Source organism: Scomber scombrus, chromosome 7, assembly GCF_963691925.1.
Source record: "Scomber scombrus chromosome 7, fScoSco1.1, whole genome shotgun sequence".
In the NCBI taxonomy this organism is placed as follows: Eukaryota; Metazoa; Chordata; class Actinopteri; order Scombriformes; family Scombridae; genus Scomber; species Scomber scombrus.
The window spans coordinates 5,614,871-5,642,677 of record NC_084976.1 but is presented as its reverse complement, the minus strand read 5'-3'; the positions used below and the strand labels follow the sequence as shown (position 1 = coordinate 5,642,677).

The 27,807-nt window shown below is 43.1% G+C and overlaps 1 protein-coding gene across 3 annotated transcripts in view; it reads left to right on the top strand.

Moving 5' to 3' along the window:
* LOC133984086 (intermembrane lipid transfer protein VPS13B-like) overlaps positions 1 to 27,807 on the top strand; it is a 325,432-nt gene that overhangs the window by 135,411 nt on the left and 162,214 nt on the right. For all 3 annotated transcript variants that reach the window (XM_062423340.1, XM_062423339.1, XM_062423341.1), the window contains exons 20-22: positions 546 to 655; positions 3,246 to 3,378; positions 15,211 to 15,344. In XM_062423340.1, the coding sequence (XP_062279324.1) occupies positions 546 to 655; positions 3,246 to 3,378; positions 15,211 to 15,344 (377 nt within the window). The remainder of the gene's footprint in view (positions 1 to 545; positions 656 to 3,245; positions 3,379 to 15,210; positions 15,345 to 27,807) is intronic.

Sequence of the window (27,807 nt, the reverse complement as noted above, 5' to 3'; positions counted from 1 at the left end):
AAGAGTAAACCAAAACCAAGAGAGGGTCTCAAGTTTCATAGAAATTTATCAAAAGAAAATGTTATTCTTGGCTTAGCGTGATACCACTCTGAACAGCGCAATTGAAACTAAACTGCGCTCCACCGCTGCTCTCCAACAAGCAGGCTCGATACCCACTGAGCAGATTTGCCTAAGTCACCTTCACTCATTGCTTATTACCATACAATGATTTCAGTGATCCGTATCGACGTGCCTCCTACTTTGCAAGAAACAATCACAGCAGAAAGCATTCGAAGGTTTTGTATATGTGAGTTTGCATAGTTTCCACTTTAGTCAATCACACTGTTCATCTCTCGAGCTGGGTCCGATTGCATTAGTTGATCACTCAAGTTTTAGCGTTGTCAAAACATTGCTCAAGTGCTTTCAGACAACTGGTATGTGTTTGCTAGCAGTCATTCTGATTTTTGTAAAGACAAGACAGATGTACAGTATGGCTTTATTGTCTTCCCTCAGAGTTGCACTGTTAAATCTCAAGTGTTGTATTTCTGTGTGTTTGTGTTGTCCAGGTGCAGTCCTGCTGGTCAGCGTCCAGGGCATAGCTGTCAACGTGGACCCCGTTTTCTGCACATGGCTGCTGTACCAGCCTCACAGAGGGAGCAGCAGACAACAGCAACAGGTACCTGATCCTCCCTCATTCTCAGACACATCTGTCTATTTCTCTTCTTGGCTCTTTGTGTCAGCATGTATATATGTCGTACCTCGTAATTTATATGAATAAAAGTACTTGGTATTGTACAGTTGCACCCACTCTAAGTTGGACTGGATAAGAGCCTGAAGTGACTGTAAATGTCTGTAGTCCTCCCTCCCTCCCTTCTTTCCCTCCCTCACTCGCTCCATCTCCTCTGCTTTTTCTTTCCCAGCTACCTTTTTCCATGTGCTCTGCTCCCTGTCTTCTCTCCAGTCTCTCTCTATTTATTTGACAGGGGTCATGGTGATGGCTATGGACATTGAATGCTCTGTGCCCACACAACACACACACATACACACACAGACATGCTTAGTCTGATTGCCTGGGATATAGCACAGGTTCACCCCGTAAAGGCACATAAATATATATATAGTACATGCAAGTATCATATTGTAATACTTTTAATGTCTTTCTTTTTTTTCAACAAGTTGCTCTGTTTCATGCCTCCTGCAGTTTGGAAAGGCTGTCGGCATACACTTGTTTGTGTGTGTGTGTGTGTGTGTGTGAGTGAGTGAGACAAAGAGAGAGGGAGTTAATTGCACCAACTCCTTACTCTGGAGGTTGTTGCTGTACGAGGGTAAACACATGTTACGAGTTGAACTGCAGCCAGTGTGAAGGATACACAACACTGGCTGCTGTGTGTGTGCGTGTGTGTGCGTGTGTATGCGTGTGTGTGTGTGTGTGCACATGCTGTAGCAGGCATGTGTCCATGTGTGTTTACGCTCTTGCCCGTGTTCATTTTTGCATTTCTGTGAGGGCATTTAGCTCAGCTGCCTGTCAGGGCCACTTCCCAAGGCCTGGCTCGTTTAGCCAAGGCCTTCAGCTGAAGGCCAGACAACCGGCCTGCGAAGGACAGATGAGAGGACACTGACTGGTAGGTTCAGGGTGGCAGGAAATTAAGAGAAAGGAGGTATTGAGAGCAGGGAACAGGACATTAAGAGGGATTGACGAAGGGAGAGGAAAGTATGTAGGACATGAGGGAAGAAAAAGGATGAGCTTTGGGAGTACAGAGGAAAGAGAAGTGGAGAAGTACAGGAAAAAGTGAAGAATGAGAAGATGAGTATCAGTGAGCAGTGGAGGAAAAGACAGTGGAGAGCAGAGGTACACAGAGGTATGATATATATGTGAAGAGAAAGCAAAGAAGGGCTTGCATGAAAAGTAAATTCAAATGACCAGAGTGAGCTGCAAGCACAGGAGAAATCAGAGAACTGAAGTGAGATGGTTGGGGAAGTGGGTAATGAAAAGAAAGGGAATAATAGGAAAAAAGAAGGTTGAGAACCAAACAGGCATTTGCCTTGGCTGTTCTCACCCCCCCTCAGTGTGTGTGGTAGAAGGAGTTAGCTCATATTATGTCATCCACTAGGAATGAGCGATGGTCATTGGGTAAGGTACCTGTTTTTAGCATAGAGTATTAAGATGTGGCCAAGCACATATTTTCCATGAAGTGCACAAACGGAATTATATAATATTTTTAACCATTTGACACATGAACCGTCAAACCGGTCAAAGCGAGTATTTCAGTGTCATGTATAGTTTATGTGTGAGTATTTGAGTATTTGTTTTTTAAATGTGCATGTGATTTAGGAGTGTCTTTTCTAATTAAGATGTATTAAGAACATTCTTGTAGTAGATATACAAAAGCCCTGAATGTGATTTTTGAATTTAATTGACTTTGGGCAACTAACCTACTGGCCTACACTATTTTATTCAGCCTATATTAAGTTGCAAGAACCCGGGAAGGATTTGGCATAATACCTCAGTCAGTAGCTTCAAATTCTAATGTAATTTAGGGGCCCATTTTTAATCTTACCACAACCAGCCTTTGGGTCCCGACCCAGTCATCAAAAAACAACTGCATCAATGTTATGTGTGTGTGTGTGCGTGTGTGTGTGCGTGTGCTTGTGCGCGTGTGCTTGTGCGCGCGCGCGTGTGTGTGTGTGTGTGTGTGTGTGTGTGTGTGTGTGTGTGTGTGTGTGTGTGTGTGTGTGTGTGTGTGTGTGTGTGTGTGTGTGTGTGTGTGTGTGTTTACACAGGCTGCAGTACGTGGTTGGCCTGCAGCCTTGTGCAGCTGCATCATAGCCTAGTGGTGCTGCTGGCTGATGCTAATGGGGTTTCCTTATTTCAAACCAACCTTCCACTCTTCTGTCTTTCACCAATCTCACTGCCAGCCCGTGTGTGTGTGTGCATGTGTGTTTTTGTGATTGGCCTGCTAGCAGCATGGGAGACTGCTCAAAAAAAACAGGGAGCTGTCACTAGTCCTTGTTGGTCTTGGAGGTCTCCTTTGTGTTCCACTGCATTTTTCTTTTCTCTTTCTCTCTCTCTGCCTCCCTCTTTCATTCTTGCATTGCATTATACATTGTGTGTCCTGATCAACCCAAATCCTTAAGGTTGACTGAACATATGTCCAGGTCATGGCCTTACCAACACACAACAATGTTAGTACAATATAGAAGAAAACTGTGAATATCCCTTCATGTCTTTCGCATAGGTAGTCATTGACGCTGTGATGTCATTACAGACTGCGGGTCCAGTTCCTCTGGCTAAGAGGAGAGATGATGAGGTGTCGGTGGGAAGCACACCACTGGCCAAACAGCCCTCCAATCAAGCCTCAGACTACGCCAGCAGCCCTGTCAAAACCAAGACTGTGACAGGTATGCTAACCAACCACAACCTGCACCACATGTATGATACTGAAGATACTGTATCATATTATAAACGACAAAACATACATTTTACGCAGCATAGAGGTTTCCACGCAAGTGAACAGTGTTGGCCTGCGGTTCAGTGAAAGATCAGACTCTAAATACATTTACATCTCCCTGGATATTTGCAGTAACTGCCACTGTTTCTATGTATACGGATTTGCTCTTTCAGTAGGGGAATAACAACAATTTACTGTATTTAAGCTTGTTTCTATGCAATGAATCCATGTTACTATGTAGTTACATAACACACTACACTGTGCTGACACCTGAGTGACCCCGTTCCTCCGAGGACACCACATATCCAGGCATGTCCTCCTCTGTTTTCCTCTTTTAGTAGTATTACTTTGGATCTTTGGGCTCTGGATGCCCAGAATAGATGAGTGGCTTGGCCGTGTGCAGCCTTCCTCTATGCCAGTTTTCCACTTTCTGGGACCCCCTTTACTCAGAAAAAAAGCACATTCAGTGCACAGATACACATGCTTGCAAAAATCCACAGAATACCCATACATGTCAGCACACACACGCACGCATGCATGTCCACGCAGGCGGGTTTATATATGCGCACCTGTGCATGCCACACACAGACACTGACACGCACACAGATAGCATTGCTGCACTCCTTCCTTCGATCCTTTCCAGCATTTTCCAAATCGACGCCATCTCTAAGCTGGAAACTCTGAACCTTTTGGGACTCAAGATGGACAGATTAGAGAAACAGTGTTGGGGATGACTGAGATGAGGGAGGATAATGCAGTTCCAGACCTTGTCAAGGATGTGACTGCCTGCTTTAGTCATAAACGCACAAATAAGCACACCATCAGTATACCATAAGTTTTTATAGGATTGTTGATTGTGGCAGGACAGGTCAGGGCGGAATGAAAGTTACTGGCAATACCTCAAGTATACAAATACAGTGTACTTGTAATGGTATTTTCATCAGTGTGAGGAAACTGTTTAGTGGACTGCAGGGATATGGTATAGTTAACTACTCACGGGAAGCCCAAAATATCTAGCACAGACTCTCACACACACACACACACACACACACACACACACACACACACACACACACACACACACACACACACACACACACACACAGTACTGTACACATGTATTCTTACACTCCTACCTGGAAGGATGGCGGGAGCAGTCGCTGTGTGTAGGAGCTGTCTATGACACAACACAGAACCTCACTGACTGCAGAAATGGTTTTCATTTAATACTCATATGGTGTATTTATAAACTTAATGGGCCACTTTCTCTCTCTCTCATGTTCCCCTATAGATATTTAATTAATGTTATCCAGCGGAATGTCTTGGCTCGCTTAATGTAACCGAATTAGTCTCAGAGTTTTAAAAGAGAATAAATAAATAGATTAAAAAGTCTTCCCAATCTCTACTGTTTGAGTCTCAGTGTTTAGGCTCCAGGTCCTCTAAACACTTTAACGGTTGAAACATTCCCTGCCAAGGCATTTCAATGACGAGTCAGGGGAAATAAGCAAGGGATTGTTTGTCTTTTTTTTTTTTCTCTCTTTTTTTTTTCTTTTTTAAGTCCCTGGGAAACGTGTTCCCAACAGGAGTGATGAATCCCAGTTTTGAGTGAAGTCATCCTGTAGCTGTAAATAACATTGCATGCGTATGCCGTTCCCCCCATGTCAAGTGTTTTGATAGGAAAAATGCTCCTTTGACATTTCGGAGTCTAAAAGAAGGCCATTAGGGCTCTTTCCTCACTCGCTTTAAAAGCCACTGCTAAAAGGTCACTTCGCCTCTTCCTCCTGGTTTTCCCTCTGTTCCTTGTTTTATTCAATCTGCTCTAATGGCTTTTCCATACCGCAACATCTTTGCTTACTTACATCTCAACAGTATATTCTCTTAATTAGGAGTTGTCAGTAAACAGTCACCTTGGCTCCCATACTGCTGCTCACACACAGCTAAGTCACGCTGTAGCTTGTCAGCAACACTCAAACTACTAGAATACACTGGCCATCACTATCACTGTGGCTGACCCTTCGTCTTGCCTTATAACTTTTTGTTTTTCCATCTGTGAATATGTTCTTCTCCCTGGCTAGTTGTCTGTTTGTCTTTCTTTTACAAGTTAATCTTTTTTTCTTGCTGTCATGCTGTCTGCATTTTTGTCATTCTGTCTACCAGACAGGTGTTGGTAGATGACTGAAACAATGCCTAGGCTGGATTTTTGAATGAACTCACATATGAACACACATGGATGCATTCACACACACACACACACACACAAACACACACACACACACACACACACACTCACACACACACACACACACACACACACACACACACACACACACACACACACACACACACACACACACACACACACACACACACACACACACACACTCACACAGTGTTTTGGCTGTTGTGAAATATTAAGTGGACAGCACATCTGGCCTGAAATAGTGTGTTTTGGAGTGTTTAGCGTTAGGAATATTTGTGTATGGCATCTCTTTGTTGGGCTGCATTAGTTAGATAGAAACATATACTGACTCAGACTCCAGCTCGCTCTAATCCAAATATTTCTCTTGTGAAGTAAAAACAAGACATTGGTAACTAGGTGCTGGTATTGTATTTTCTTCAAATTCAACCCTGAGTGCCCCGGACTCCGACACTCCACATTGGAATAGAGTTTGGAAGTAAATGAATAGCATCTTCTCTGGAAATTGCTGCGGTGTCACAGTGGTAGATGTAATGAAAAGTTACAAATTGTTTCCGTGAGCAATCAGAAATAAGAAAAGAGGGTAGAGGCATTTAGCCCTTGTGGTTTTAATCATAGTGATACAATGAGCCTCCCTGCAGTTAGAAGATCTTGATAGACTACAGAGGAGCTCACAACACAGCAGGTACTCTGTTTCCCTCCACCTCAACTCTAGTTTATCCTCATCCTCATTACATAATATATTTTTCCTGCTATTAACTATCTCACCTCTCTGTATGCAAAGATGACATGATGTCGCAGGTCATGAATTAAAAATACAAAGTTCCCACATCTTTTTTGGGGTCGTTGGATTGTGGTGATACTTTATACACAGTTTGACATTCATGTATTGAAGTTCTGTTCCACCTCATTTCACTCAGTAATCCATCGTTCCTGTGATTAATTTCGGGGGGATGATAAATGGAATGTTAATTCTTAATATTCTGCAGGGTTGGCTTACCATGGAGGGGTAGATAGTTGATACACAGAGGCTTGACGTAGGTGGAGACTGATCTATCCTGATATTTAGCCCCCTTTTGGGAAATAGTTGTTTAATGTAGAAATTTGTGGGAAGAGGCGTTTGCTGAGGCAGCTCGGGTACAAAATCCACCCAAAAACTGAATTCACACTCTTAAACTTTGTGATTGCACACAGTTAAATGTACATCAGAAACTTAAGAACCATGGCTAACCTGGATTCCTGAATAGCTCAAGGTCATTCGTGGGAATAACATGTGGATTCTGTTGTTAGGGTGGATTTTCCCTTCTAAAGTCCCCCACCCCCAGTCACCTCATGAGAAGACCTGCTGACATCTAACATGTTATGATTGGAATTATGCTATCTAAAGATGATTTATTAATCGCTTTACCATGTGTTGCGCACACTGTGAATGAGGAGGTGGATGTTTAAACAGAAGGAAGATGATGGGGGAAAAAAACACTGGCCTTGGTGAGTCCTTCAGTGCACCTTGGTTATTAGTTTATCTTGTTCGCCTGTGGTGTTTATACTTTATTGACTGTTAACTGGATGGATTTTGACCATTTTTTATCAATCCTCGAGTGGTCAAAAAAATTGTTAGAAATTGCACCAAATCTGTGTAACAAATGGTATCAACACAAAAATTGCTGCAACAAGTAATGAGACATAATAGACCATGGGTATGGAAATTATATAATTCCATCACCATGTTCTAAGCCCTTATACACCTAACCAAAACACAATGTTTATTACAGATTTATTACTTCATCTGTAATGAATCTTTAGGTTCCCAGCTTTCAGATGATAAACATCACTTCTATCTGACATATACAGCTGACCTGCTATCTCCCCCTAAAAATCCCTCGCCCCCCAAAAAACCATGTCTATGGTAAGGGGGCGGGAGTGGAAGAGGTTGCAACATTTCTTCCTTCTGCACTAGTGGTTTCAATTGCTCGAGCACTGCTTTTAGTTCCTTATTGAAACACTAAAAAACAAGGCACACATCCATTCTTTGTAAGGTTCCCTCAGAAACTGTATCAACACTACACCGCAGCTTTAACCGAGTCCTCCTCTTACATACCACTACACTAACATACCATGTTAAAGTGGCCAATTAGAAAATATAAATTAACAGGTTACCTATCCAGAGAGAGCTTGTTTGAAATACCGTTATAAGATTAAACGGCCCGATGTGCTGGATGATGTATGGAATATTGATATCGAGTGGTGTTTTGTTCTGCCTTGTTATAAGTTGGCAACAGCAGTCTTTTTCTGTGCCTATTGATTATCATAGTTTTCCACTGGAGCTATTGATTTCCCCACAGAAATCACCTCAGGGAATTAATAGAATAAATCATAATTCAGTGGGAGAAAACCATTTTCAGTGTTTTTAGCAGTTCAAAGTCTCCTCAGAACAATTGCACTAGCTAGATGTCCCTGCTTCCAATTGGCCGTTTGAACGCATGCCTGGCACTTTTATGATGTAAAGAGAGTGTTATGTTGTTTTGTTACCACATTCAGCCTAGCTACAGTTTCGTACTAATCAAGGGGGACTTTCCTGCAGGCTTTTGGAAGGTGCCTGTAAATGTGTAGGCAAATGTACAGAGACACACAGAACCAGTTGACTGCAGATCATTTCCCTCAAAAAGCACTGAGGGCAAGGTGATATCATACTGGAGCTGTGGGGCTGCCCGGCTCAAGTCTCCGAACCCATATCCCCTCAACTCCATCTGGCAACAAAATATTTCACTCTGCCTTCTCTTCCTTTTCTGGTTTTGGTCATTGCACATGTTAAATATACAGGGCACGTGTTACAAGACACCACTGATTTTCAGAACCAGCATCGGCTGAATTGGATTGAGGCCAGTTCCGGTAGATGACATGGGACTTTAACTTTGGACATAGCATATGGTAAAATATATTATAGATATTTTCATGTTATTAAACACACACAGGTCTGGAATTAAGACTGGCTTTGCATCACATGGGGAATCACGTTTCAACAGCATGTTATCACATATTGTACAAAAGTATTATTTAGGGGGTTTGTGAGCACATACTGACCGCTACAGACAATTCTCTCGATAGCTCTGTGACTCTGACTGGCTTTATCTATATGTATGTGTATATGTATATGTAAATGTATAGCTAATACCCCTGGTCACTGCATCTGACCTTTTGTTATTGTTCATAATATGTGGTCTGACTAAATATTGTGATGGATGGTCTTTAGAAACTTAGACTTTTGATTTCATTTTCAAAAACAAAACACATGACTGATCATTTTACTCGCATCACTGGTTTGTTTGACTGTTGCCCGGCAACATCATCACAGAAGTGTTAACGGTTGTTTTCGTCTGATTATCCTTTACAAGAAAGGCCGCGTAGCAGAGACTTTGAAAACAAGTCGTTTCTCCTCAGTTTGAGGTCGATTTCTGTCTGCCCACACAATTACACCACAAATTGGTTCACATAAAACTAGCCTCTAAGTATTTTCTTTATTTGTCCCTAATGAATGTTCTTGTTGGCAGCAGCACCGCGTTTCTGATCGAGAGCCTCGCAAGTCCCGAGCTTCTCATTGTTCTCTAACATCTACCAGAGTAATGATCTCACTTGCTTTCCTTTTCAATCCTAAAATTAGCCGTTGGCACTCTGAGAACATACTTCTTCTGCTGAGAAACCTATCCTCCAATCTGGCCGCGCTCCCCAAAGGTTGGAACGAGAACTGTTGTCTTTGTTCCTGTCTGCTAGTGGTCTGCATGATGGGATTAGATGTAATTTTCCTGTTTACTGGGACAACCAGAAAGAGAGAAATGGAAACATTTGCATTGTCCATACTGTTAATGTGCAAAGTACAGTAGTAGACATGATCTGGCGGTGGTCAGTGCTGCACTTCTCACAAAATCTATCCTGCACTGATGGCTTCTCAGTGATCTCAACCGTAGTATGTCAGCAAAAAAAAGTGAGAGGTTGCGAGGAGGAAAGAAAGTCCCGTTTTCATGGTTGAGAGACATATACTGTGGAAAGACCTAAATTAATGTATTTTGGAGAAAGAAGCAGCAGAGAGAAACTAATATATACACGCATACACGCATATATATGAAAGACTGAACTTGAGGAGAGGACTTGAGGCAGAACTACACAGTCATACATTACTATAATCCAAGCCCAAGTAGCCTGATGGAAGTCAGGCAGGTTTTTATTGGCTGCTGTACGCTTTTCAGAAGGGGATAATATTTTCATTGTGGAGTTTATATAGTTTAATTTTTCTGGTAAAGTCAATAATTTATCAAGGTAATGATGGTTGGAGTAGGGAAAGAAAACAAGAAAAAGAAGGAATAATGAGATAGGAGCCCCCCCGCCCCCCGAGAAGAATGGTTATAGTCTGTAGGGGACTTTACGTACTAGATTCAAATGTCCTTGGCCTCTCCACGCCGATGAGCCCACACGAAACTTCTCACCGACTCCAGGACAGACAGAACAGGCTGCGGGGAATCAATTTGTCCTTATGTATCCCTTTTTCTGCTTTTCGTGAATGATAAGGGTATTAGGGCTTGTGGATGTTGGCTGCAGATTTTGAGGTTGAAGTGAGAGGAGCAGAGAGGGAAGCTGGGGTTGAGTTGTGGTTCATCAGACACAGCATGGATTAGTGTTCAGGCTGGAGGGGTGGGGGGGGGTAGTTCGGAAGACGGGGGGAACAGCAGGGGATCGGAAATCGGGCTCAGACGATTCCACAGCGGATCTCTCAAAGGATCTCGATGTCACAGAGAGAAGACGCGTCCTTTTGTTTTCGTTCTTTACGTGTTGTGTCACGGTTTGGCTGGCAGAAGCTCTCCTCTCATTTAGATAAGTATCTTTACTGAATATTGTGTGGACTGGATAGCGACGCTGTGTTCTCTGAACTCTCTGATGGTAATGATGATGAAAGTGATGACGATTTCATGGAGAAATGTGTGTGATCTCCTGGCTTTTTTCCCTTGCCAGTAACATCAGAGGCTCTCCATATCCCTGAATTGAAACATCTCCCCTCTACGATTACTGTACCTTCACTGGTTAGGGGACTTCCTAAAGCACAGCTGGCAGAAAGAGAGATCATACACATCTGTATGAATTCAGTTTGTGTAGAGAAGTAGCAAAGAATAAAGGCGTAAGATAAAACAGCCAACCACCCCCCCCAGTCTCCCTAACCTTCATTCCTCACCCGTCCCAGCCAGCCTGGCCACAACATCCCTTTTTTCGTAGCGGTTTCAATAGTGCCGTAACAAATGGAGTCACATAAATATTTAAATAAACAGCAACTTGCATCCAAAACAAATAGGCGGGCAGGTTTATTAAAGAGCCCCATTACTGCCCCTGCACGCAGCTGTAACAGAATATACAACACTTCAACTCACTGTAAACCATTTGTAATAGGGAACATACCAGAAAGATAGCGGGCGGCATGGAGAAATGCCGAGATTCCTCAATGAGGCTGCTTTTATAGCTGAATTGCACAACCACTCGGGAAGGACATATGGGTACTTCATGCCATTGTTGTTTTGAAGACTGTTAAATCTGTAGTGGAGAGTTTACTGGCGCTGTTATGATGTTAGTGTTGTGTGACTCTGATGCATCAGAGTGAATTTTTTGCGTGTGTGTGTGTGTGTGTGTGTGCCTGTTCGATTTCTAGTGTGGAACGCACATTTTGTATTATGTGCGATTTACACTCACCACACCACACGCCCTCGCACATTTTTACAGCCATGTTACTCCACTGCAGTGGTGTTGTGTTGTACATCATGAAATGAGGCAACGCCGATTTGCTTCTCGCCTTAAAGTCGACGTGTTGTAATGGGGGCTCCGGTCTCTGCGTTTTCTCTGATCACTCGACACATGCTCAAGCATCGGGCTTCAAAAGAGCCCGGCTCTTTTTCGCTTGCCGGGAGATGTGACGGAGCCGTTAAAGAGGATGGATAATCGCCATCAGGACACTAGAATGTTTATAGGGGACTGGGCTGGCAACTCCACACACTAGCTCAACAGTGAGAGAGGGAGAGAGAGAAGGAGAGAGAGAGAGAGAGAAGGAGAGAGAGAGAGAGACTGGAGGGGAGTGGTGGGAGAGAGTGAGAACAAAACATATGAGGAATAGAAAAGGGGAAGGGTGTATGGTCAGAGTTTGGCCAGTGAGATATTAGCCTAATGGCCTAACAGAGGGTGAACATGAGGACATGGCTGAGATGGCACGAGTCAGGGGGAATAACCCCGCTCTAAGAAGACTCTCAGGACTTGTTAGGCCCGGGCAGGTTTAAGAGCTTTGGGCGCTCCTGTCATATTTCTCTTTCATTTGAATTTAGGCCTCTTGTGTTTTCTCTGTCTTTCTCATTCTCTGTCCCTGCCTGCATGCCTCACTCTCACTCTCTTTCTCGATCCCCTCCCTGCAGAAATGGCGGGCGCCAAGTCACTATAACAAGATATGGCAGTTTCATTCCAAATAATGACCCCAGGATTAACAAACAGAGTCCTGGAATGGTATTTAAAACAAAGCGGAGAGCTGTATGCAGGCCGGCCTTGCATTGTTACTGCCTATGCTGTACTTTTAACACACTTTTTGATTGGCCTAACAGACTTTCTCTGGGGAAGGACTTTCACAGCCTGGACAACCCCCAAAAGTAAAAAAAAAAAAGACTTAAAAATAAATGATCAAAATTCTTTCCTTTCAGGTCAAGGTTAGCCTTAAGGTCTAAAGGATTAGGGCCATAGATTTTAGATTACAACTGCAGCCAGTACCAGCTTTGAGGCCTGGCCAAAAAGTAATAATCTTAAGAAGAGTGAGGGGTTCCTCGAGAACAATGACTCCGATTAAAGTTTTGATGGCAGTATCGCAGATTTGAGGTGAAAAGGTATAGAAGGTCAAGTTGTTTCAACAGAATTTCATGGTTATCCCTCTACCTGCCTATGTCTTTCTCTGGTCTGTTCTCATGCTGTGTACACATGTGTTATTGCTCACTGCATGTTGTGCATTATGAAATTAGTCACGCAGGTTTATGGGAATGCGTACTGCAGGTTGCCGACAGCACATATACTTACATTATCTTTCATATTTGTAAGAATGCATTTAAACTCAAATGAATTATAGAGGTAATTTTGGAGGCACAAACACACACAAACACACACACACACACACACACACACACACACACACACACACACACACACACACACAAACAGCCAAGTAATCTCCCTCTTCTAGTCATGCACAGTCCACTCCACCCTCATTCTAACACACTCATGGTGTGTAATGGATTATTTTGGTAAACCAGAGGGACATGGTACAAGTAAGTGCAACCAGGATTTATGTTCCCGAAGCTCAGAAGGGTGGTCTCTGTTTACTTTAAGATTTCATCAATGATGATTGGTGAGGGTGTGAACTCATTTTGGGATCTGTTCGAGTGCTTTTTGGTAGTGTTTTGTCAGGGCAGTGTGTGTGTGTACAGTATATGTTAGCCTTGTATTTTCCGATGTGGAAAGGCACTGTTTGGTGGGGCAAGGATGTATTCCGGGTATGGGGGAGGATAACCAGGACACTGACGTATGCACTGAGACTGTGGTATTGCCAGTGGTAACCACCAATGGAGTTTAAATCAAACACACCCATGTTTACACACAAGTTTCAGAAATGAGTGTGTGTACAGACATTTTTGTCCACACGGGTGCAGACTTTGATTCATGCACAAAAGATGCAGACAAATGCGGACACACTACATTTTAACAACCCACTGCACAAATAAATGCACACACACACACAAATGTACACACACACAGGGCATGCCCAGTCCCTGGGGTAACGTCTCCCTCGTCTAGACAGCTAGGCCACAAGACAGAGAGCAGCAGCCACAGAGCTCTGTCATGTCTATATGGATCCCCTGCAGAGCTGAACAGGAAACAGTTCTCTAATACAGTGTGACAGGAATATTCTAGCACACACACAGCCCTGTACAACAAAACACTATTGACAACCCAATGATATCACAGTGGTTTATGCAGCACTCTCTGCACATTACTCAATGAAAGACAGTCCCATGAAACACAATCTGTCCTGTCAAAGTCAATTTTTGCCATCTGTGACTATGAGCATATTTAGTGAAGTATAAGGACATTTTAAATTGGTTGTGCACAAAGCTCACAGAAATGATGTGACTGATGAATAAGAGTGAGGGAAAAGGTAGATTGGAAAATATGGGTTGACAAATGTACAAAATGTACAGTGCTGTTAAGGTAATGTGTATAGTATGTAATGATGCAACACTGATTGTAGGCATCATGACAAATACAATCCATTTCATGGTCCCCAAGTGCCAGAGGCACCTGGATGCTGAGTGTGAGAAAATGCTGTTAGAGAGTCCAGACACGATGATCTCTGCTTTCAGTCTGCTTTCCTCCACAACACACACAAACCTTACATGCATGCACCTGTGACCTTAGTCACTCAGCCTTACAGCCACATGCACACACACACACACTCCCACGCTTCTACCCACAAGGTTTAGGCAAGTTGCCATAGTGACCACAAACCAGGGTAACTACCTAGCCTTTTGTCCATTGCCTCTGCAATTCACTCCTGTTGCCATGTCAACACGTTTGGCTGTTTTAGTGATATTTGGAAGCGTGGTGTCCGAGGAGGCACGGTGGTGCCGTGACATCACCCTGTTTCATGACAACTGTGGGATAGAGCTGCTGAGCAAGGCAGACCTTTAAATCATGGAATATGTCTTAATGTGTCTTCAGAGAGACCCCCCTTCCCTCACCTCTGACGCCCTGATGGTTTTAACATCCACAGACCTCGGGTTAACCTGGTAGAATGTGTGTTCTTTCTCTATGTCTCTCTCATTCTCTCATTGTTTCTGCTTCTGCATTGTACCTCATACTCAGTTTCTCCTTTATCTCTTTTCACACTGTAACTGTCTCTTGAACACTGAAGATGTGTTTTGACCCTCAGGTTCATATTGTCAGTGCAAAGGCTAATAGAGGTGGTTGTTGCTGTGTGATTTGTGTGCTTGGCTGTTGCCATGAGTGTCAGCACAGACAATCGGTCTTCGTCTGGACCACAGCAGGCGCACCAGAAAATGTCATGTCTAGGACACACTGTGTGTGTGTGTGTGTGTGTGTGTGTGTGTGTGTGTGTGCGCATATTCTCTCAATTCTCATAGTTCCCTCTCCCACTGTAGGAGACAAGAAATCTGAGTGCCAACATTACATCACCTCAATGAAGTGTCAGTTGAACATCATATAACATGATACTGTACAGCAAATGAAAATAACAGTGAACTATGGAGAGAGTTAAATAAAGGATGGGCAGGACAGTACATTTTCTCATGTACCATATATTAAGTTTATTAATATTTTACAAGGTGCTATAGCACTCTTGCGGTGAAGAGGTTATTGCAGCACGAGACCATAAGTTTAAACAAATCAAATTCACATTAATACTTGCTGCACACACTACTGGAAAGTGATGCACCAGCAGGACACGACTCAATGACCATGTATGAATCAATGTCATTTCAATATTTCACTTTCTCTCTTTCACAGAATCACGTCCCCTTTCCATCCCGATGAAGGTAATGCCCGACACCACCACAGCGGAGTCATGGACGACCTCAGAGGAGAGAATGAAGGAGCTTATTGCCCATGCCTGGGATGCTGTTAAACGCCTTACACTACAGGTACCAATTAATGCTCTCAACTGTTATAGGTTTACTTAGAAAGAGAAGCAGGCACTTAACACTGAAGGTGTCTTTATACTCCAGATTGGGTGTCAAGCCCCCATGTTAAGGAGAGTCCTCCCTGCTGAAATGTTTTAATCTACACTCTGAATTCACATTATTGATATTAGCTTCTTTGAAAACCTTCACTTTCATATCTATCAATGACTCTGAATATCTTAACCTCCCAGAATAAACTAGCCTTTACCACAAACATTTAACATCAACACTCCTGCTACCTTATTCTGTTTTCACTTGACTTTTTCTTTGCGTGTATTGGCTGTACACAGATGTCCAAGAGCAGCATTGTATTTCCCAAATCTACTTCAGAAACTATTGACCCCTCTCCCTGTCTTCCTCTTTCTTTTGTCTGGTACAGTAAACTGAGGTCTAGCTCAAACCAGCCCAGCTTAGCTCTCTTTGTGGTTGTGGCTTCCAGGAACCTCTGTTAGCTGTTAGCCCATTAGCCTCTTTTACATTCAGATGCATACGTAGCGTCTCATGTCCCTTTGTGGCAGGCTGACTTTCTGGTGGACTTGCCGGCTGGCTGTCCCTGACAGTTTCTAGCTGAATAGTTAAGTGCTCCCATTGTGTGGCTGCTTGCTGCATATTTACTGGACCAGTTAGCAAAGCCCACATCTATGGTCTATGATCCAAAGGTATAAGGTTAAGAAGGGTATGAATTTCTTCCTGGGTTTGAGTTGGCAACAGTAAACATCAGAACTCTGTTAAAGTGTGAAAGTTCTCATGATGAGGGACCTGATGTCTGTCTTAAATAAATGTCTAACCGGATACAGAGGCATGCAAGTATTCTTTGACTATTGGTTTTCTCTGTCAGCACACACTTAAACTCTCACAAGGTTTTAATGTCACAGGTCAGTACAGAGATCATTATTTAACAGGATTATAGTTTTATATCTTTTTAATGGTGGACTAGTATATGCAGGCAGGTCATCTCAGGTACAGAGAGGTTTGGTCTCACCAGGGTTATTCCAGGCAAAAGAGATAATATGTTGCAGAGAATAGAAGGTGCAGGTAAACAGATAGGTGTATTATTCTGTGCATGTAAACACCAACCAGTGATGCAGAAGTCCAGCAACCAGTTTTAATCCCTCTTGAATCTCATTGCTAAGACCACACAAACTGATGTCAGTCAAAGATGAAAGAGAGCATGACGCATGCGAATTGAAATAATGCTCCAGAGTCCAGGTCCCATGTCAGCCCATTGAGCTGTTTACAGTACTTCCACAAAAGTTAACTCAACCCTCTAATAGTTTGCCGAGGCCGTCATTGCCTCCACTTTCCTCTGTCCCCTTCGGCTGTGCGACTGGGACCACACCACGTACTGCAGCAGTAATTAGGAAACAGTCTGTCCTGTTGACATGGGAGTGGAAGCGGACCAAACCGAACAGCCCAACAGCTGGTACCCCAGGCCTTGGATATCCCCAAACTTAAACCACTCCATTTATTTTAGTGTGGTGTAAACAGAATACCTAATGGCTCACACTTCTGCTGCACATGTGCCCAATTTGGCATTCGGGGCTTTCTTTCCATCTTTTACAGAGGAGAGAGGAACAAGAAGAATAGAGGCAAGGTGGGGGAATGAGATTGGGGGAGAAAGAGTTATAAAAGTATTTATTATTCTACGGCTGCTGAGACCACTTAAAGCTGTTTAAACAGAATAGGGACACGTGATAGTTGGTGATTGTATAAATTGTTTTGAAAAAATCTCATAGTTCTAATTTCAGATTCAGTCATGATGTTTTCCCGATATGACATGAACGCTTTCATACGGATTCACAACACGAGGCGAGGTAGAGGTCTTGTGAAGTCACTAAACTTCAGCCTCGTTTTAATAGGAGTTAGGTAAGAAAATAGTGATAACACAGAATGGAAAAGGTACAGTACATTTGGTTTACATTTGCAGCTGCGTTGTCATTTATTCCACCTACGTCAGCAGATTTCAAAACAGCAGAAATGACTGGGAATAGAACATGGTATATATTTTCATATTAGTATCATACATATGGATCACACATTTAAACTGATCTAGGTCTAATGCAGTTTGCTGCATCATCCCTTATCTTACCTCAAAAAACCTACAAAAATAATCTGTGTAGGCACTTCTGTCCCACTGCACTGTGCAATTCATTACAGTGACTCTATAGTTGAGTATATCTTATGTAATGTCTTAGACACATATCCCACTCAAAGTCTAAAACTAGAATAGCAGCTGGAAAAAGCAGAACATGCGCTGTTTCTATTTGTAGCTTTCTGCTCTAAAAACACCCTTTACACCATACTTGTCTTTTTCAATGATAGGCATACTGTAGTTAGCATTGATTCCTGGTGATGTCCCGTTATGCGTGGTTAGGGCACAGATTATTATCTGAATCCATGACTGTCACGCTCTATCTGTGGCTGAGTGCTTGAACCAAACCCCAGAAATGATTCTGAACCGTGGCTCCTCTTTGACTTTAAATGCAAGGCATCCCTATCTCTCTCTGTTCGTAAGACCTTCTGCTCCTGTTACATCACTAGGAATGATGAGGCAATTTTTACCTGCCAGTTAAAATGACCGAAATATCATTTGTATTTCATTAAAAACCATCAGAGAGCTTCCATCAATGTCCTCAAAGAACTGTCAATGATAAAGACAGATGGACAGCTAATGCTGAAAACAGACAAACCGGCTGGCTCAAAGAGAAACAGTTCAGTTTATACATATAGCTTTGTGAATCACTGCTCGGAAACATGTGGGTCCCACATTCTTAAACAGTAGTTGATTAGTTTAGATGCTCTAGGAAAGATGGACTGAGAGACTAAGAGAAAAACAAGCCAGTATCTGTGTCACACCACTGCAACAGGCATGGTGAGGTAAGAAGGTTATACCATCCAAACTGAACCCCCTCAGGTCCAAGGTGGTTGAGTCTCCTTGACATTATGTTCAGCACAGATCATCCGTGTTGTGGACACAATGACGGGACAGAACACAGAGTGTGTGTTTTTCCCTGATGAGGCAGCTAAGCGTCTTGGTAATGCAAGGCCATAATATGTGTACGTAGGTGGTGTTATTTTAGAAGTCACTTCATATTAAGACTGAAAGGCAGTGCTGCAACTGTCGCCGTAGCCAGAGTGAACTGGCACTTCTTGAAATGGCCACTTGCCCTCAGCCGTGGGGTTCTGACCCTTTGCCTCAGTCCCTTCTCATGCTCCAACATATAACTGTGTGTTACTCCTTATATATAGTACATCTTTAGAACTCCTCACTTTACCCCCCTTGTTTTTACCTCTTGTGTCCTACTCAGTCCCCTGCGTTTCTCCCCCTTCTTATTTCCTGCCTTCCCCTGTTCCCGCACCTCTCACCCTTACCCCTTTTTTCGTGCTGTCATCTCCCCTTCTCCTCCCCGTTCTCCCCGAGGACACCCATGTTCTCTCTGTGCCCTGATAATAATTGCAAGTGATCAGGACGGTGATTCTATTTCAGGAATTTTGCAATAATTCCTTCAATTTAACACATGAATGTGTTCAGCGCTGGCAAAGGAGCACGTTGCTACCAAAACTGAAATGGGATCTGCTGAAACAGAGAGACCGTTGCCATGGAAAAATGAAGTAACACTGCTCCCTGCAGCTGCCATGCATTAATGAGTAGGATTTTTTTTTTTTTGAGAGAGAGAGCGAGAGAGAAAAAAGAGGAGAAAAAGCAGTGGGGTAGAAAAGGTAAAGTGATGAAAATGAGGGGGGAGGTTGGGAAATAGAGGAGGACGGAGAAAAAATGGGCAGAAGGTGAGCTTGAAGGCAGGAGGAGAACGAGAAAGAGATAGAGAAGGAGTATCATGTGTGCTGTATGTTTGGTGTGGCTCACATCGAGCTGGCCAGATGGTTTCCATGAACAGGATCTGACCCCCGGCTGGAGCGTTTTCTGCAGGCACATTACTTCATCCTCTGCCCCCCCCCTCCATCCTATCATCCCTGCATTCAACACCTCATCCTCCCTGTCTGTCAGATCCCACAATTTCCAAAAGATTTGAATTTACAACTTTTAATTTTTGTGCCACTTAAAACAGTGCGTCTTTGAGCATCGTGGTAATACATTGACAAACTTTGAAACTGTGCACACATGACGGTCCGTTGTCATCTAAATCATAAACTAAACATTTTTTGTAGATGCTGAAACCTTAGGCACAAGTGCAAACTTCCATTTATTATAAGTAACCTCAGTGAAAAAGAGGTAAAGCTCTAGCTTTTAAACATTGCCACAAGTTACTAATTGAAGCTCAGATTTCTTTATGTATTTATTTACTGTATGTATTTTCTTTAAAGCTCAATGTTTATGTCTCTGGGCTATTCAGTTGAACATCCATTAGAATAAAACAGATGTAATAAAACTGCAGTTAAATCTCACCCTTACACACACTGCATTCTCTCAAACATACACTTTTTTTCCCAAAGATTGCAAGCTTTTATTACTTTAACGCTGGCAGTTACAACACACATTTGAACCATTTGAGCAGAGTAAAGTTGAAGGAAGGAAGGAAGGAAGGAAGGAAAGAGAGATAGAAGAACAAAGACAGATACAGGGGAGGTACTGAGGGAATAAGAAGGAGAGAGCGAGAGAAGTACATTCTCTTCTGATTACACACTTATCCTCAATGGTATCGTCCGATCTAAATCAAGACTCCTCGTTGTAACAGTAGATGGTAGATGTGTCATTAGCTGTTTACTGGGTGAGAACACACTCTTTGTGTGTCTGTGTGTGAGTGTGTGTGTGTCATGGGTGCACTAGTGTACATGTGGCATGAATCCAATTCCATCATCTGCTGCTGTGTCAATATGCTGATGACCTCACAGCCATTATAGACGCGCACACACATTTGACCCTCTCACCGGACTCTGCACTGGAAAAGCGCTTACAGGATTCTCTTGTGTCTTTAACCTCTTGAACTACAGAGGCCTAGAGACCTGGAACTGATTTTCATTAGGATAAAAACTGCGGCATGTGAGTACAAAATTGTCACAGCAGCCTCAAATTCCAGATCGGGATGTTTTAAGTAATATCAGGGAAAAATGATGTGCGTTTTTTTTTTTTCCCCATTTTTTTAACCCTGATCTCGGAATGTGTTTTGGAAGGCTTGTTTGGAGGTGAATCTGTTTAAAATGTTGGAACATGCATCCACCCTTTGTCTTGGGACACAAGTGGAAGCCATGCCAAACACAGGTCAAATCAGATCAGCTGAGGTTCAGAACAGCCAGGCATGGCCTACTTGATTCGGTCACAGCGCATAAATCAATAGTGGTGAAAATGCGCCAACATTAGCCAATAAAAGCTCTTTTCATCTGCAGTCCATCACCGTCCGATCCAACTTGGCCTAGAATTACATACTGCATAAGATAATCACAGCCACCTCCACTGACTGCAGCTAGCCCAGAGCAAAAGTGTCTGCCCATAACACTACTGTAGATAAACCCAGCTAATTTCATATATCTGACCAAACTACAGTGCAACCTGATCAGCATTAGTCCTGTATATGGAAGGGCTTTTGTTTAAGCTCTCAGCTGCATAATGTATTTTGCTTATGCTATCCTATGGCTCAGCCCCTTCCAGCCATCACTCCATTCCCATCTACAGACTTGCAGCAATTCTCTCTTCGCTAAACTTCAGTAAGCCACCCAATCATAAATGTCCCTGTTCCTGTTCAGCCCAGAGGTCATAACTACCCTCTCCAAGTGCATCCTTAGCCCTAGTTTGGCTCGGGCCACCCTTTAGACCCCATCTGTAGTGGCTCAGCATGTTGGGGTAGCTGAGGGGTGAATATTTGAGATTGGGGGTGGTAGCAGGCCAGGCAGGCCAGGCCAGCCTCACTCCTAAGGCCACTGTTGGATCAATAAACGCAGCGATCAAAGTCGCAATTAACCCACCGCGCTAACACAAACAGCCGGGCCAGCAGAAACAAACAAAGCCTTCATGTCACCTAAAGCGTTTATTTTTGCAGATTTCCACCTCGGCCAGGGAGACCTCCAGCGCTTGTCAGCTTCTGTAAGCAGTGTTAGCAGAGAGGAATGTAGGGCCACAGGGATGGCGAGCTGCCTGGCCTCACTGCCGTGCCAGGCCACGAGCTTATTGCTTGCGGTGGCATGTGGGTGAGACCTAGCCTATCTGTTGTCAGGAGGCATCACGCTTAAATGCCTCTCTCATAGACATCAGGGAGGAAAGCAGCTTTTCTGAGGTCGCAACAAACTTAATGTGTGTACATCCGCGCACCACAATGCACATCTGCACAGTCTCATCCTCAGATACACACATTAATCATCTTAATTTACGGGGAGACACTATTTACACTATTACACCCGCTATTCCAAATGTGTTTTTGGACAGAGCTGGAAAATGCAGGAGGATATAAAAGGGGGAGCAGAAGGTTAACAGTGGGTGGGGAATCCAGAGAGATTTGAAGAGGATGGGGGTGGAGTGGGGGGGGGGGGGGGGGGGTTGCTCTGTGGACCTTCTGTTCATCCACACAGTGTCCCGTCTGGTGCAGGCACAGGAAGATTACATTTGGAGAGGTATCAGGTTTTTGAAAACAAAGGGATGTGTTTTCCGCTTGCTGCCGATCCTTCCACTGAGATTTTTCTGCTCCAGAGTTGCAAATGTTTTCACCGGGGATGCTGGGAGGGTGTTTCTAATTTCCTCTCCTCTATCTCTGGGTGATTTCCTGTGTGTCGTGGTTAGCTTATTATTTGTGTGTGTGTGCGCGTGTGTGAAAAAGAGTGTGCGGTTGAGCAAAATGAGAGAAAAATGTGTCGGCGCATATGACCTCGAATGTACAAGTTTCATGCGCCTGTGTGTGCACTTCACGTGTTGTGGGGTCGCTCCGCAGAGAGGTGATCTCGGCCTACGGGGTTTGTACTTTCCTGAGGTCTGTTCAGAGCCGGGGCCTCGAAGTTTCTCTTCCCCTGCATGATATGAAAACAAAGAGCCTTACAGCGGATCTGACCACAGCGCCACAGGACAAATGTCAGACACATATTTCACTGTCCGGGTCAAAGTTAGACGACTGTGTCAATAACTCTGTTTAGTGCTATTAGAACTATGTAGCAAGGCAGTCTTGCTGAAAAAATAATATTTCAAGAAGAGTAGGCAGAGAGAAGCATATAAAGATAAAATAGTCAATAAATAGATCCAGATTTATAAGTTATGGGGCTCAGTTAGGACTTCTTAGTCAAAAAGTGGCTCTTACACAGGAGAAAGCTGGTTCACATACTGTAGTAAAAGCTCAAACTCATCCAGATACGGTGTATGAGTCACTGATCAGTGGTGCATATTTCTACTCTGTTTTCAACATGGAGCACGTAGTCTTGTGGTGTGTAGTGATTATTGCACAAATGTTAGATCTCTCTGTCAGACTTTCTGGTTTCCCTGCAATCTGTCATTACATGTCTGAAACATTTATCTGCCCCCTCTAAGAATGACTCTGTGAGAATACTGTAGTCACAGCTGAAGTCGCTCCTCAAAGGCTGTCCTCGGTCTAACTCGCTGCTCTGTCATTTACTGGCGAGGCCCAGCAGATCCGAAGAGCCTCCCGTGGTTATATAGGCCATTTCCACATGGCCCCAGCCTTTTAAAGCCTAAGTGTGTTTGGCCATCAGCTTCCTCTCTATTAGAACCTGCTCTGCTGGAACCAGATAAACCATCTTCACAAAGACTCAAGGGGAGAAATGCGACACAAGACAGATCATGCACTCCCACTGTTGCTCAAAAGAGGAGAAAGCAAGGGACACTTTTTTGGGGGTATTAAGATGGAAAGATATGAAACAGGGTCCACACATGTGGCTGGATCCTGAACGCTGTCTGATGGAGAGGGGAAGTGATCAGGAATAAAATTGAGCAGAACTTGCCACAAAAAAATGTAACAATCCTGTGTTCAGAACTCTGTGATGTGACGCCAAGCAGGGATGAGGAGCAAGAAATAGACAAAAAATGTCTTTAGGCATTTTACCATTTAATCAAAGTACCCTCCAAGTGGATATGTTTCAAGCTTTTTTTTTTGTTCTTCTGTCTCTTTTCTAGTAGTATTTATTTACTCCTGACAGCATATGCTCGCTTCCTGATCCAAAATCCAGACTGAATTATTGCCTGAGTGATTTTACATCAAAGTGTAAGAAGATCCTTGTTTATTTAGAGGCCTAAGATGAAGGGATCAAGGCCTAAATCTCAGGATAAGCAATGGTCACCTGCTAAATAACCCAGCTGTTAGTCAAAAACATGATATACAGATCCCTGTATTATTTCCATCTAGTCTCTGTAAACCAATGGCAGATATTGTCTCTAAATACCAGGTATGTACTGATGAAAGGCAGCAATGAGTATATTGCATCAACTGGATCAATATAAGTACAAACACACATGCTGAATTGCTCTGCTTATGATTCTATGCCAAACAGCAGTGTCCCTGCTTCTCTGTATGAATCATACTGGAGTGTCCCAGTCATTCTAGCCTGGGAAAAGCTGAAATGTTTTGATTTCAACCTCAGGACAAACATGCTTGGGTGGAGAGACATGATGCTCGGGCTGCAGTGAGCTTTTTGTACTGAACTCAATGCCCAGCTGTACTACGGGGGGGGGGGAGGTGTCACTTTATGAACTTGAGCAGTTCACTGCTGTTGCAGGTGCCCTCCTTCAGAGGAAGCGGTAAGCACAGCGCCGAGTCTCAGCAAGGATATTAAAAAGAGAAGGGGGCTCTCAGAGAACAGAACTTGTTTGAAGAAAAAGAAGACGGGGGATGTTAATTCAGGTGTTTTGGCTTGAGGCCAGAGGGTTTTTATTTGATTTTTATGTTTTTTTTTTAACTTTTTCTCTCTGAATTCAAGTTGGCTTTTGTTTTGCTTTTTAATGACTAATTACTGCATTTGCAAGAGGGAACATGATCTGTGATTTTATGTGTATGTTTAGGTTAGGCATGCACAGTATGTGAACATGTAAGCACACTTATGATGTATGTCTGTGCGTGTGCTTTTTTGTAAATGTGTATGTGTGTCATTTGAGCATGTTTTTACAGTTAAGGCCCGGCACGTGCAGCCTCATAAGGAGTTGATTGGCTTCATTTTTTTTTTTTTACGGAGATTTCCTGGTCAAAATTGAAAAGTGTTTCCGCCGTTTTTGAAGTATATTAATAGAGTGTGCTGTGAGTGATACACACCCTGCCCCTGAATACACACAGACACACACTCACACTCAGTTCCTCAGTGGTCTTGAATGAATCTATCATTAGAGGCAGTGGGTAACTGAAGTGCACTCCCATGCAACTGACCGTTCACTTAATTTAAGTATGCTGAAATATTTAGTTTCACTTTCACAGGACATGATGTCATTGGACAAAAGGAATGAGAAAAGCAAGCTTCTTTGACTCGTCTTTTCACAACTGAAGCTTGTATACTGTCATACCTGCCATTCTTAAACTTCTCACCAACAGTAGACTATTATAATCTGAAGTCCTTCTCCTAATGTGGTACAGCTCCAGATACCCTTCCCGTAATCAGAGGAGCATGTGGAACCCAAACGATTGTAAAAACAGCAGCCACGCAAACTCACACACTGACACACAAATGTGCTGAGCGACCACGTGCTGTATTTACTGTTTGTTGTACCTGAGTCATTGCCAGAGGCTGTGTATCTGTCATTTTTTTTGTTGCTGCACTTTATTCCACATTACCCCGAATCCCACAGAGGATGAAGTTGTGTAACAGATATTCCACACGGCAATTACGCTCCTGACTTTCAACTATTATTTGTGCCCATTTCTATTTTTAAATTCACTTTAGAATTTTTTCCTTTTGCTGCACTTGGATAGCTGCCTTTCCATGGGTTTACCCTCATAGAGAATACATTTCCACTATCCTATTATGGATAAAAATATAACTTAGTTTTCTGAGCCTTGTGAGTGGCTTTGCAAGTACAGTAACACGCTGCAAATGGCCCCCTCACTTCCCAAGCATGTGACGGAACAAACTGAGCTTTTTTTGGTCAGCCTGGCATACCTGTTAGTTTCCCTGTCCTGTCACGGGACATTGTGCATGCTTTCTCTCCTTTCGCATACACACACATGTATACACACACACACACAAAACGTACACAAACCTGGCATGCCCATCAGCTCACAGTAGGGGGACATTGTCACACAGGCTAACTGCTTCCAGTGCTGTGTTTATTGGCCTGTTACAGAGCTGTTAAACACAATTGCGGGGAATACCAAACACGACCCTGCGTAACCTCAACTGAACTTTTACACCTGAAGTTGTGACATGAAACACACACATGCTCTCTCTTTCCACTTTGACCTGTGATTACCAACAGCATTTGATTATTTTCTTGTTTTATTTTTTTCGCCGTGTGTGCAACCACACCATTACCCCGAACACAAACACTGGATTTCCCTCCAGCTCCTCTCCTTCGACCTCTCTTGGGTTTTCTTTCCTCCCTTCGCTTCGGTCACAACATGTCTACACAGACTTTCCACCCCTGAATCAATGCATGGTCATGGTCAGAGACCTGGACACTGACAGCCAGGCTTCAACAGTGAGAGGGAGCAGAGGACAGACGCGCATGAGGGTAGGGTGACAGAGGGGTAGAGAGTTGGTTAGGGAGAAGAAATGCTGTCAGTGGTTTTGGCAGCAGTCAAAGTGGTGATGCATTTGGGACATTCTGACCTCAGACTATTCCTCTCTTTGGATCTGTCAGCGCTGCTCAGCAGTGCCAGCGTTCCCCTTTCTTGACCTTCGTTACCCCTGTCGTCTTTGTTTGGATAGCGTATGTCTCTCTCTATGCGTTCATGTGAGTGTGTGTGCGAGTCAGAGTTCAAACATGAGACCACAGAGGGGGAACCAATGGAGAGGTCCATGAGGTTAACTACGATGACCTCCTGTTAGTGGTAGCTCAGAGTAGAGGGTGGATGGTAGGGCTCAGAGTTTACGTTCCTATAAGTGTCACACAAGCACACAATGCAGGATTGACATTTTTGACTTGTACTTTGAGTCCATTTAAATCCATCTTCTGCAGAACGTTTCATACACTGTTTTTAAATGACTGGTGGTTTACTGTGACTGAAAAATTGGATAGTTTCCGTGGAAAAGACTCGTGCCAGTAAACATGAATTCATGTGGGTTGCAGTCATATTGAACATTCATTTTTTTTGTCTCATGCAGTGTTCACATACAGTGGCAGCAGGTTGCAATTTGTTTTTGAAATGTTTTTATTAATGAAAATAAATCAGAACCAACACAGTGGGTCGATATAGACTAGGGGGCCTATTAAATGATGCCATGTGACGCCTTTGTATGATTAAAAAAAATATTAAATGGCATTTTTGGTGAACCAAAGGACATGAATTCTGTACATTAGAATGAGATGTGTAGTTTTTCTTATTATCTCCACTACCAATTTATTTGTCTGGTTTATTAATTGTATATCCTTATAACTGAGAAATGGACAGACAAAAGGCACCACATAAGAAGTGATTCAAAAACAGATTTGTCTTATATGGATATTGCTCCCCCCCCCTAATATTTCCTCTATTTTCTCATGAACTACAGTAGTCTGTGTACTTAAAAAAATCTGGCATTTGAGTCCCATGATTATCTATCACACTGTGTATTTTGCTCCAGATCCACATGCAGATTAAACATTCCTAAACCTTTTCTACTATTAAAACAACACATTTAGACAATTGTGCAGTCTTGGCAGAGACATGCACTCCCTGAGTGATTTTATTTTGATTTGACTTGTTTACCATATTTGTCTTGGACACAACTTGGGCCAGTAACTGCGTTGCCTCACGGAGCAGATACTGGTTACAATAAGTATTTTGTTCGTGGTCTTTCCGGCCCCACAGATGTTAGCATGATTCAGTCTAAACCCTTGTAAGATGCTGACCACTAGTACAGTTCATGTCTGTTTGGTAGAGCTTTATTTCCCTTATCTTTATGTGCAGTCATCTTTCTTCTGGCAACTGCGTAATTTGGAGTCAGATATTACTCAGCAGCTACAGCTTCTGATCCTCAAGAACTACCCACTTCACTTTTGTTCATATCTACCCTGTTGACCTAATCGCTCACTCTAGAGAAAAGCAAATGTTGCTTTATTCACTCCCTCGCCCTTACATGGACTCATGCACTGTTGCCACTTTGAATTACAGCATGTTTGTTTCAGGGGTTTTTTTCTTTCTTTTTTTTGTGGCTTTTATTAGCTGTCACCAACAGCGTGGAGAAGAGAAAACAAAGGAGAAAAAAGATTAGTTTTGTATCACCCAGATTCAGGACTGACATGCCATTTTCATTTCCATGACATACTCAGGCCCTTTGAAGCAGTTTCAGCCTTTTTGTCATAATGTAAACATCTAGAAACTGTGGTCTCCGTGCCCAGTGAATGCCATTC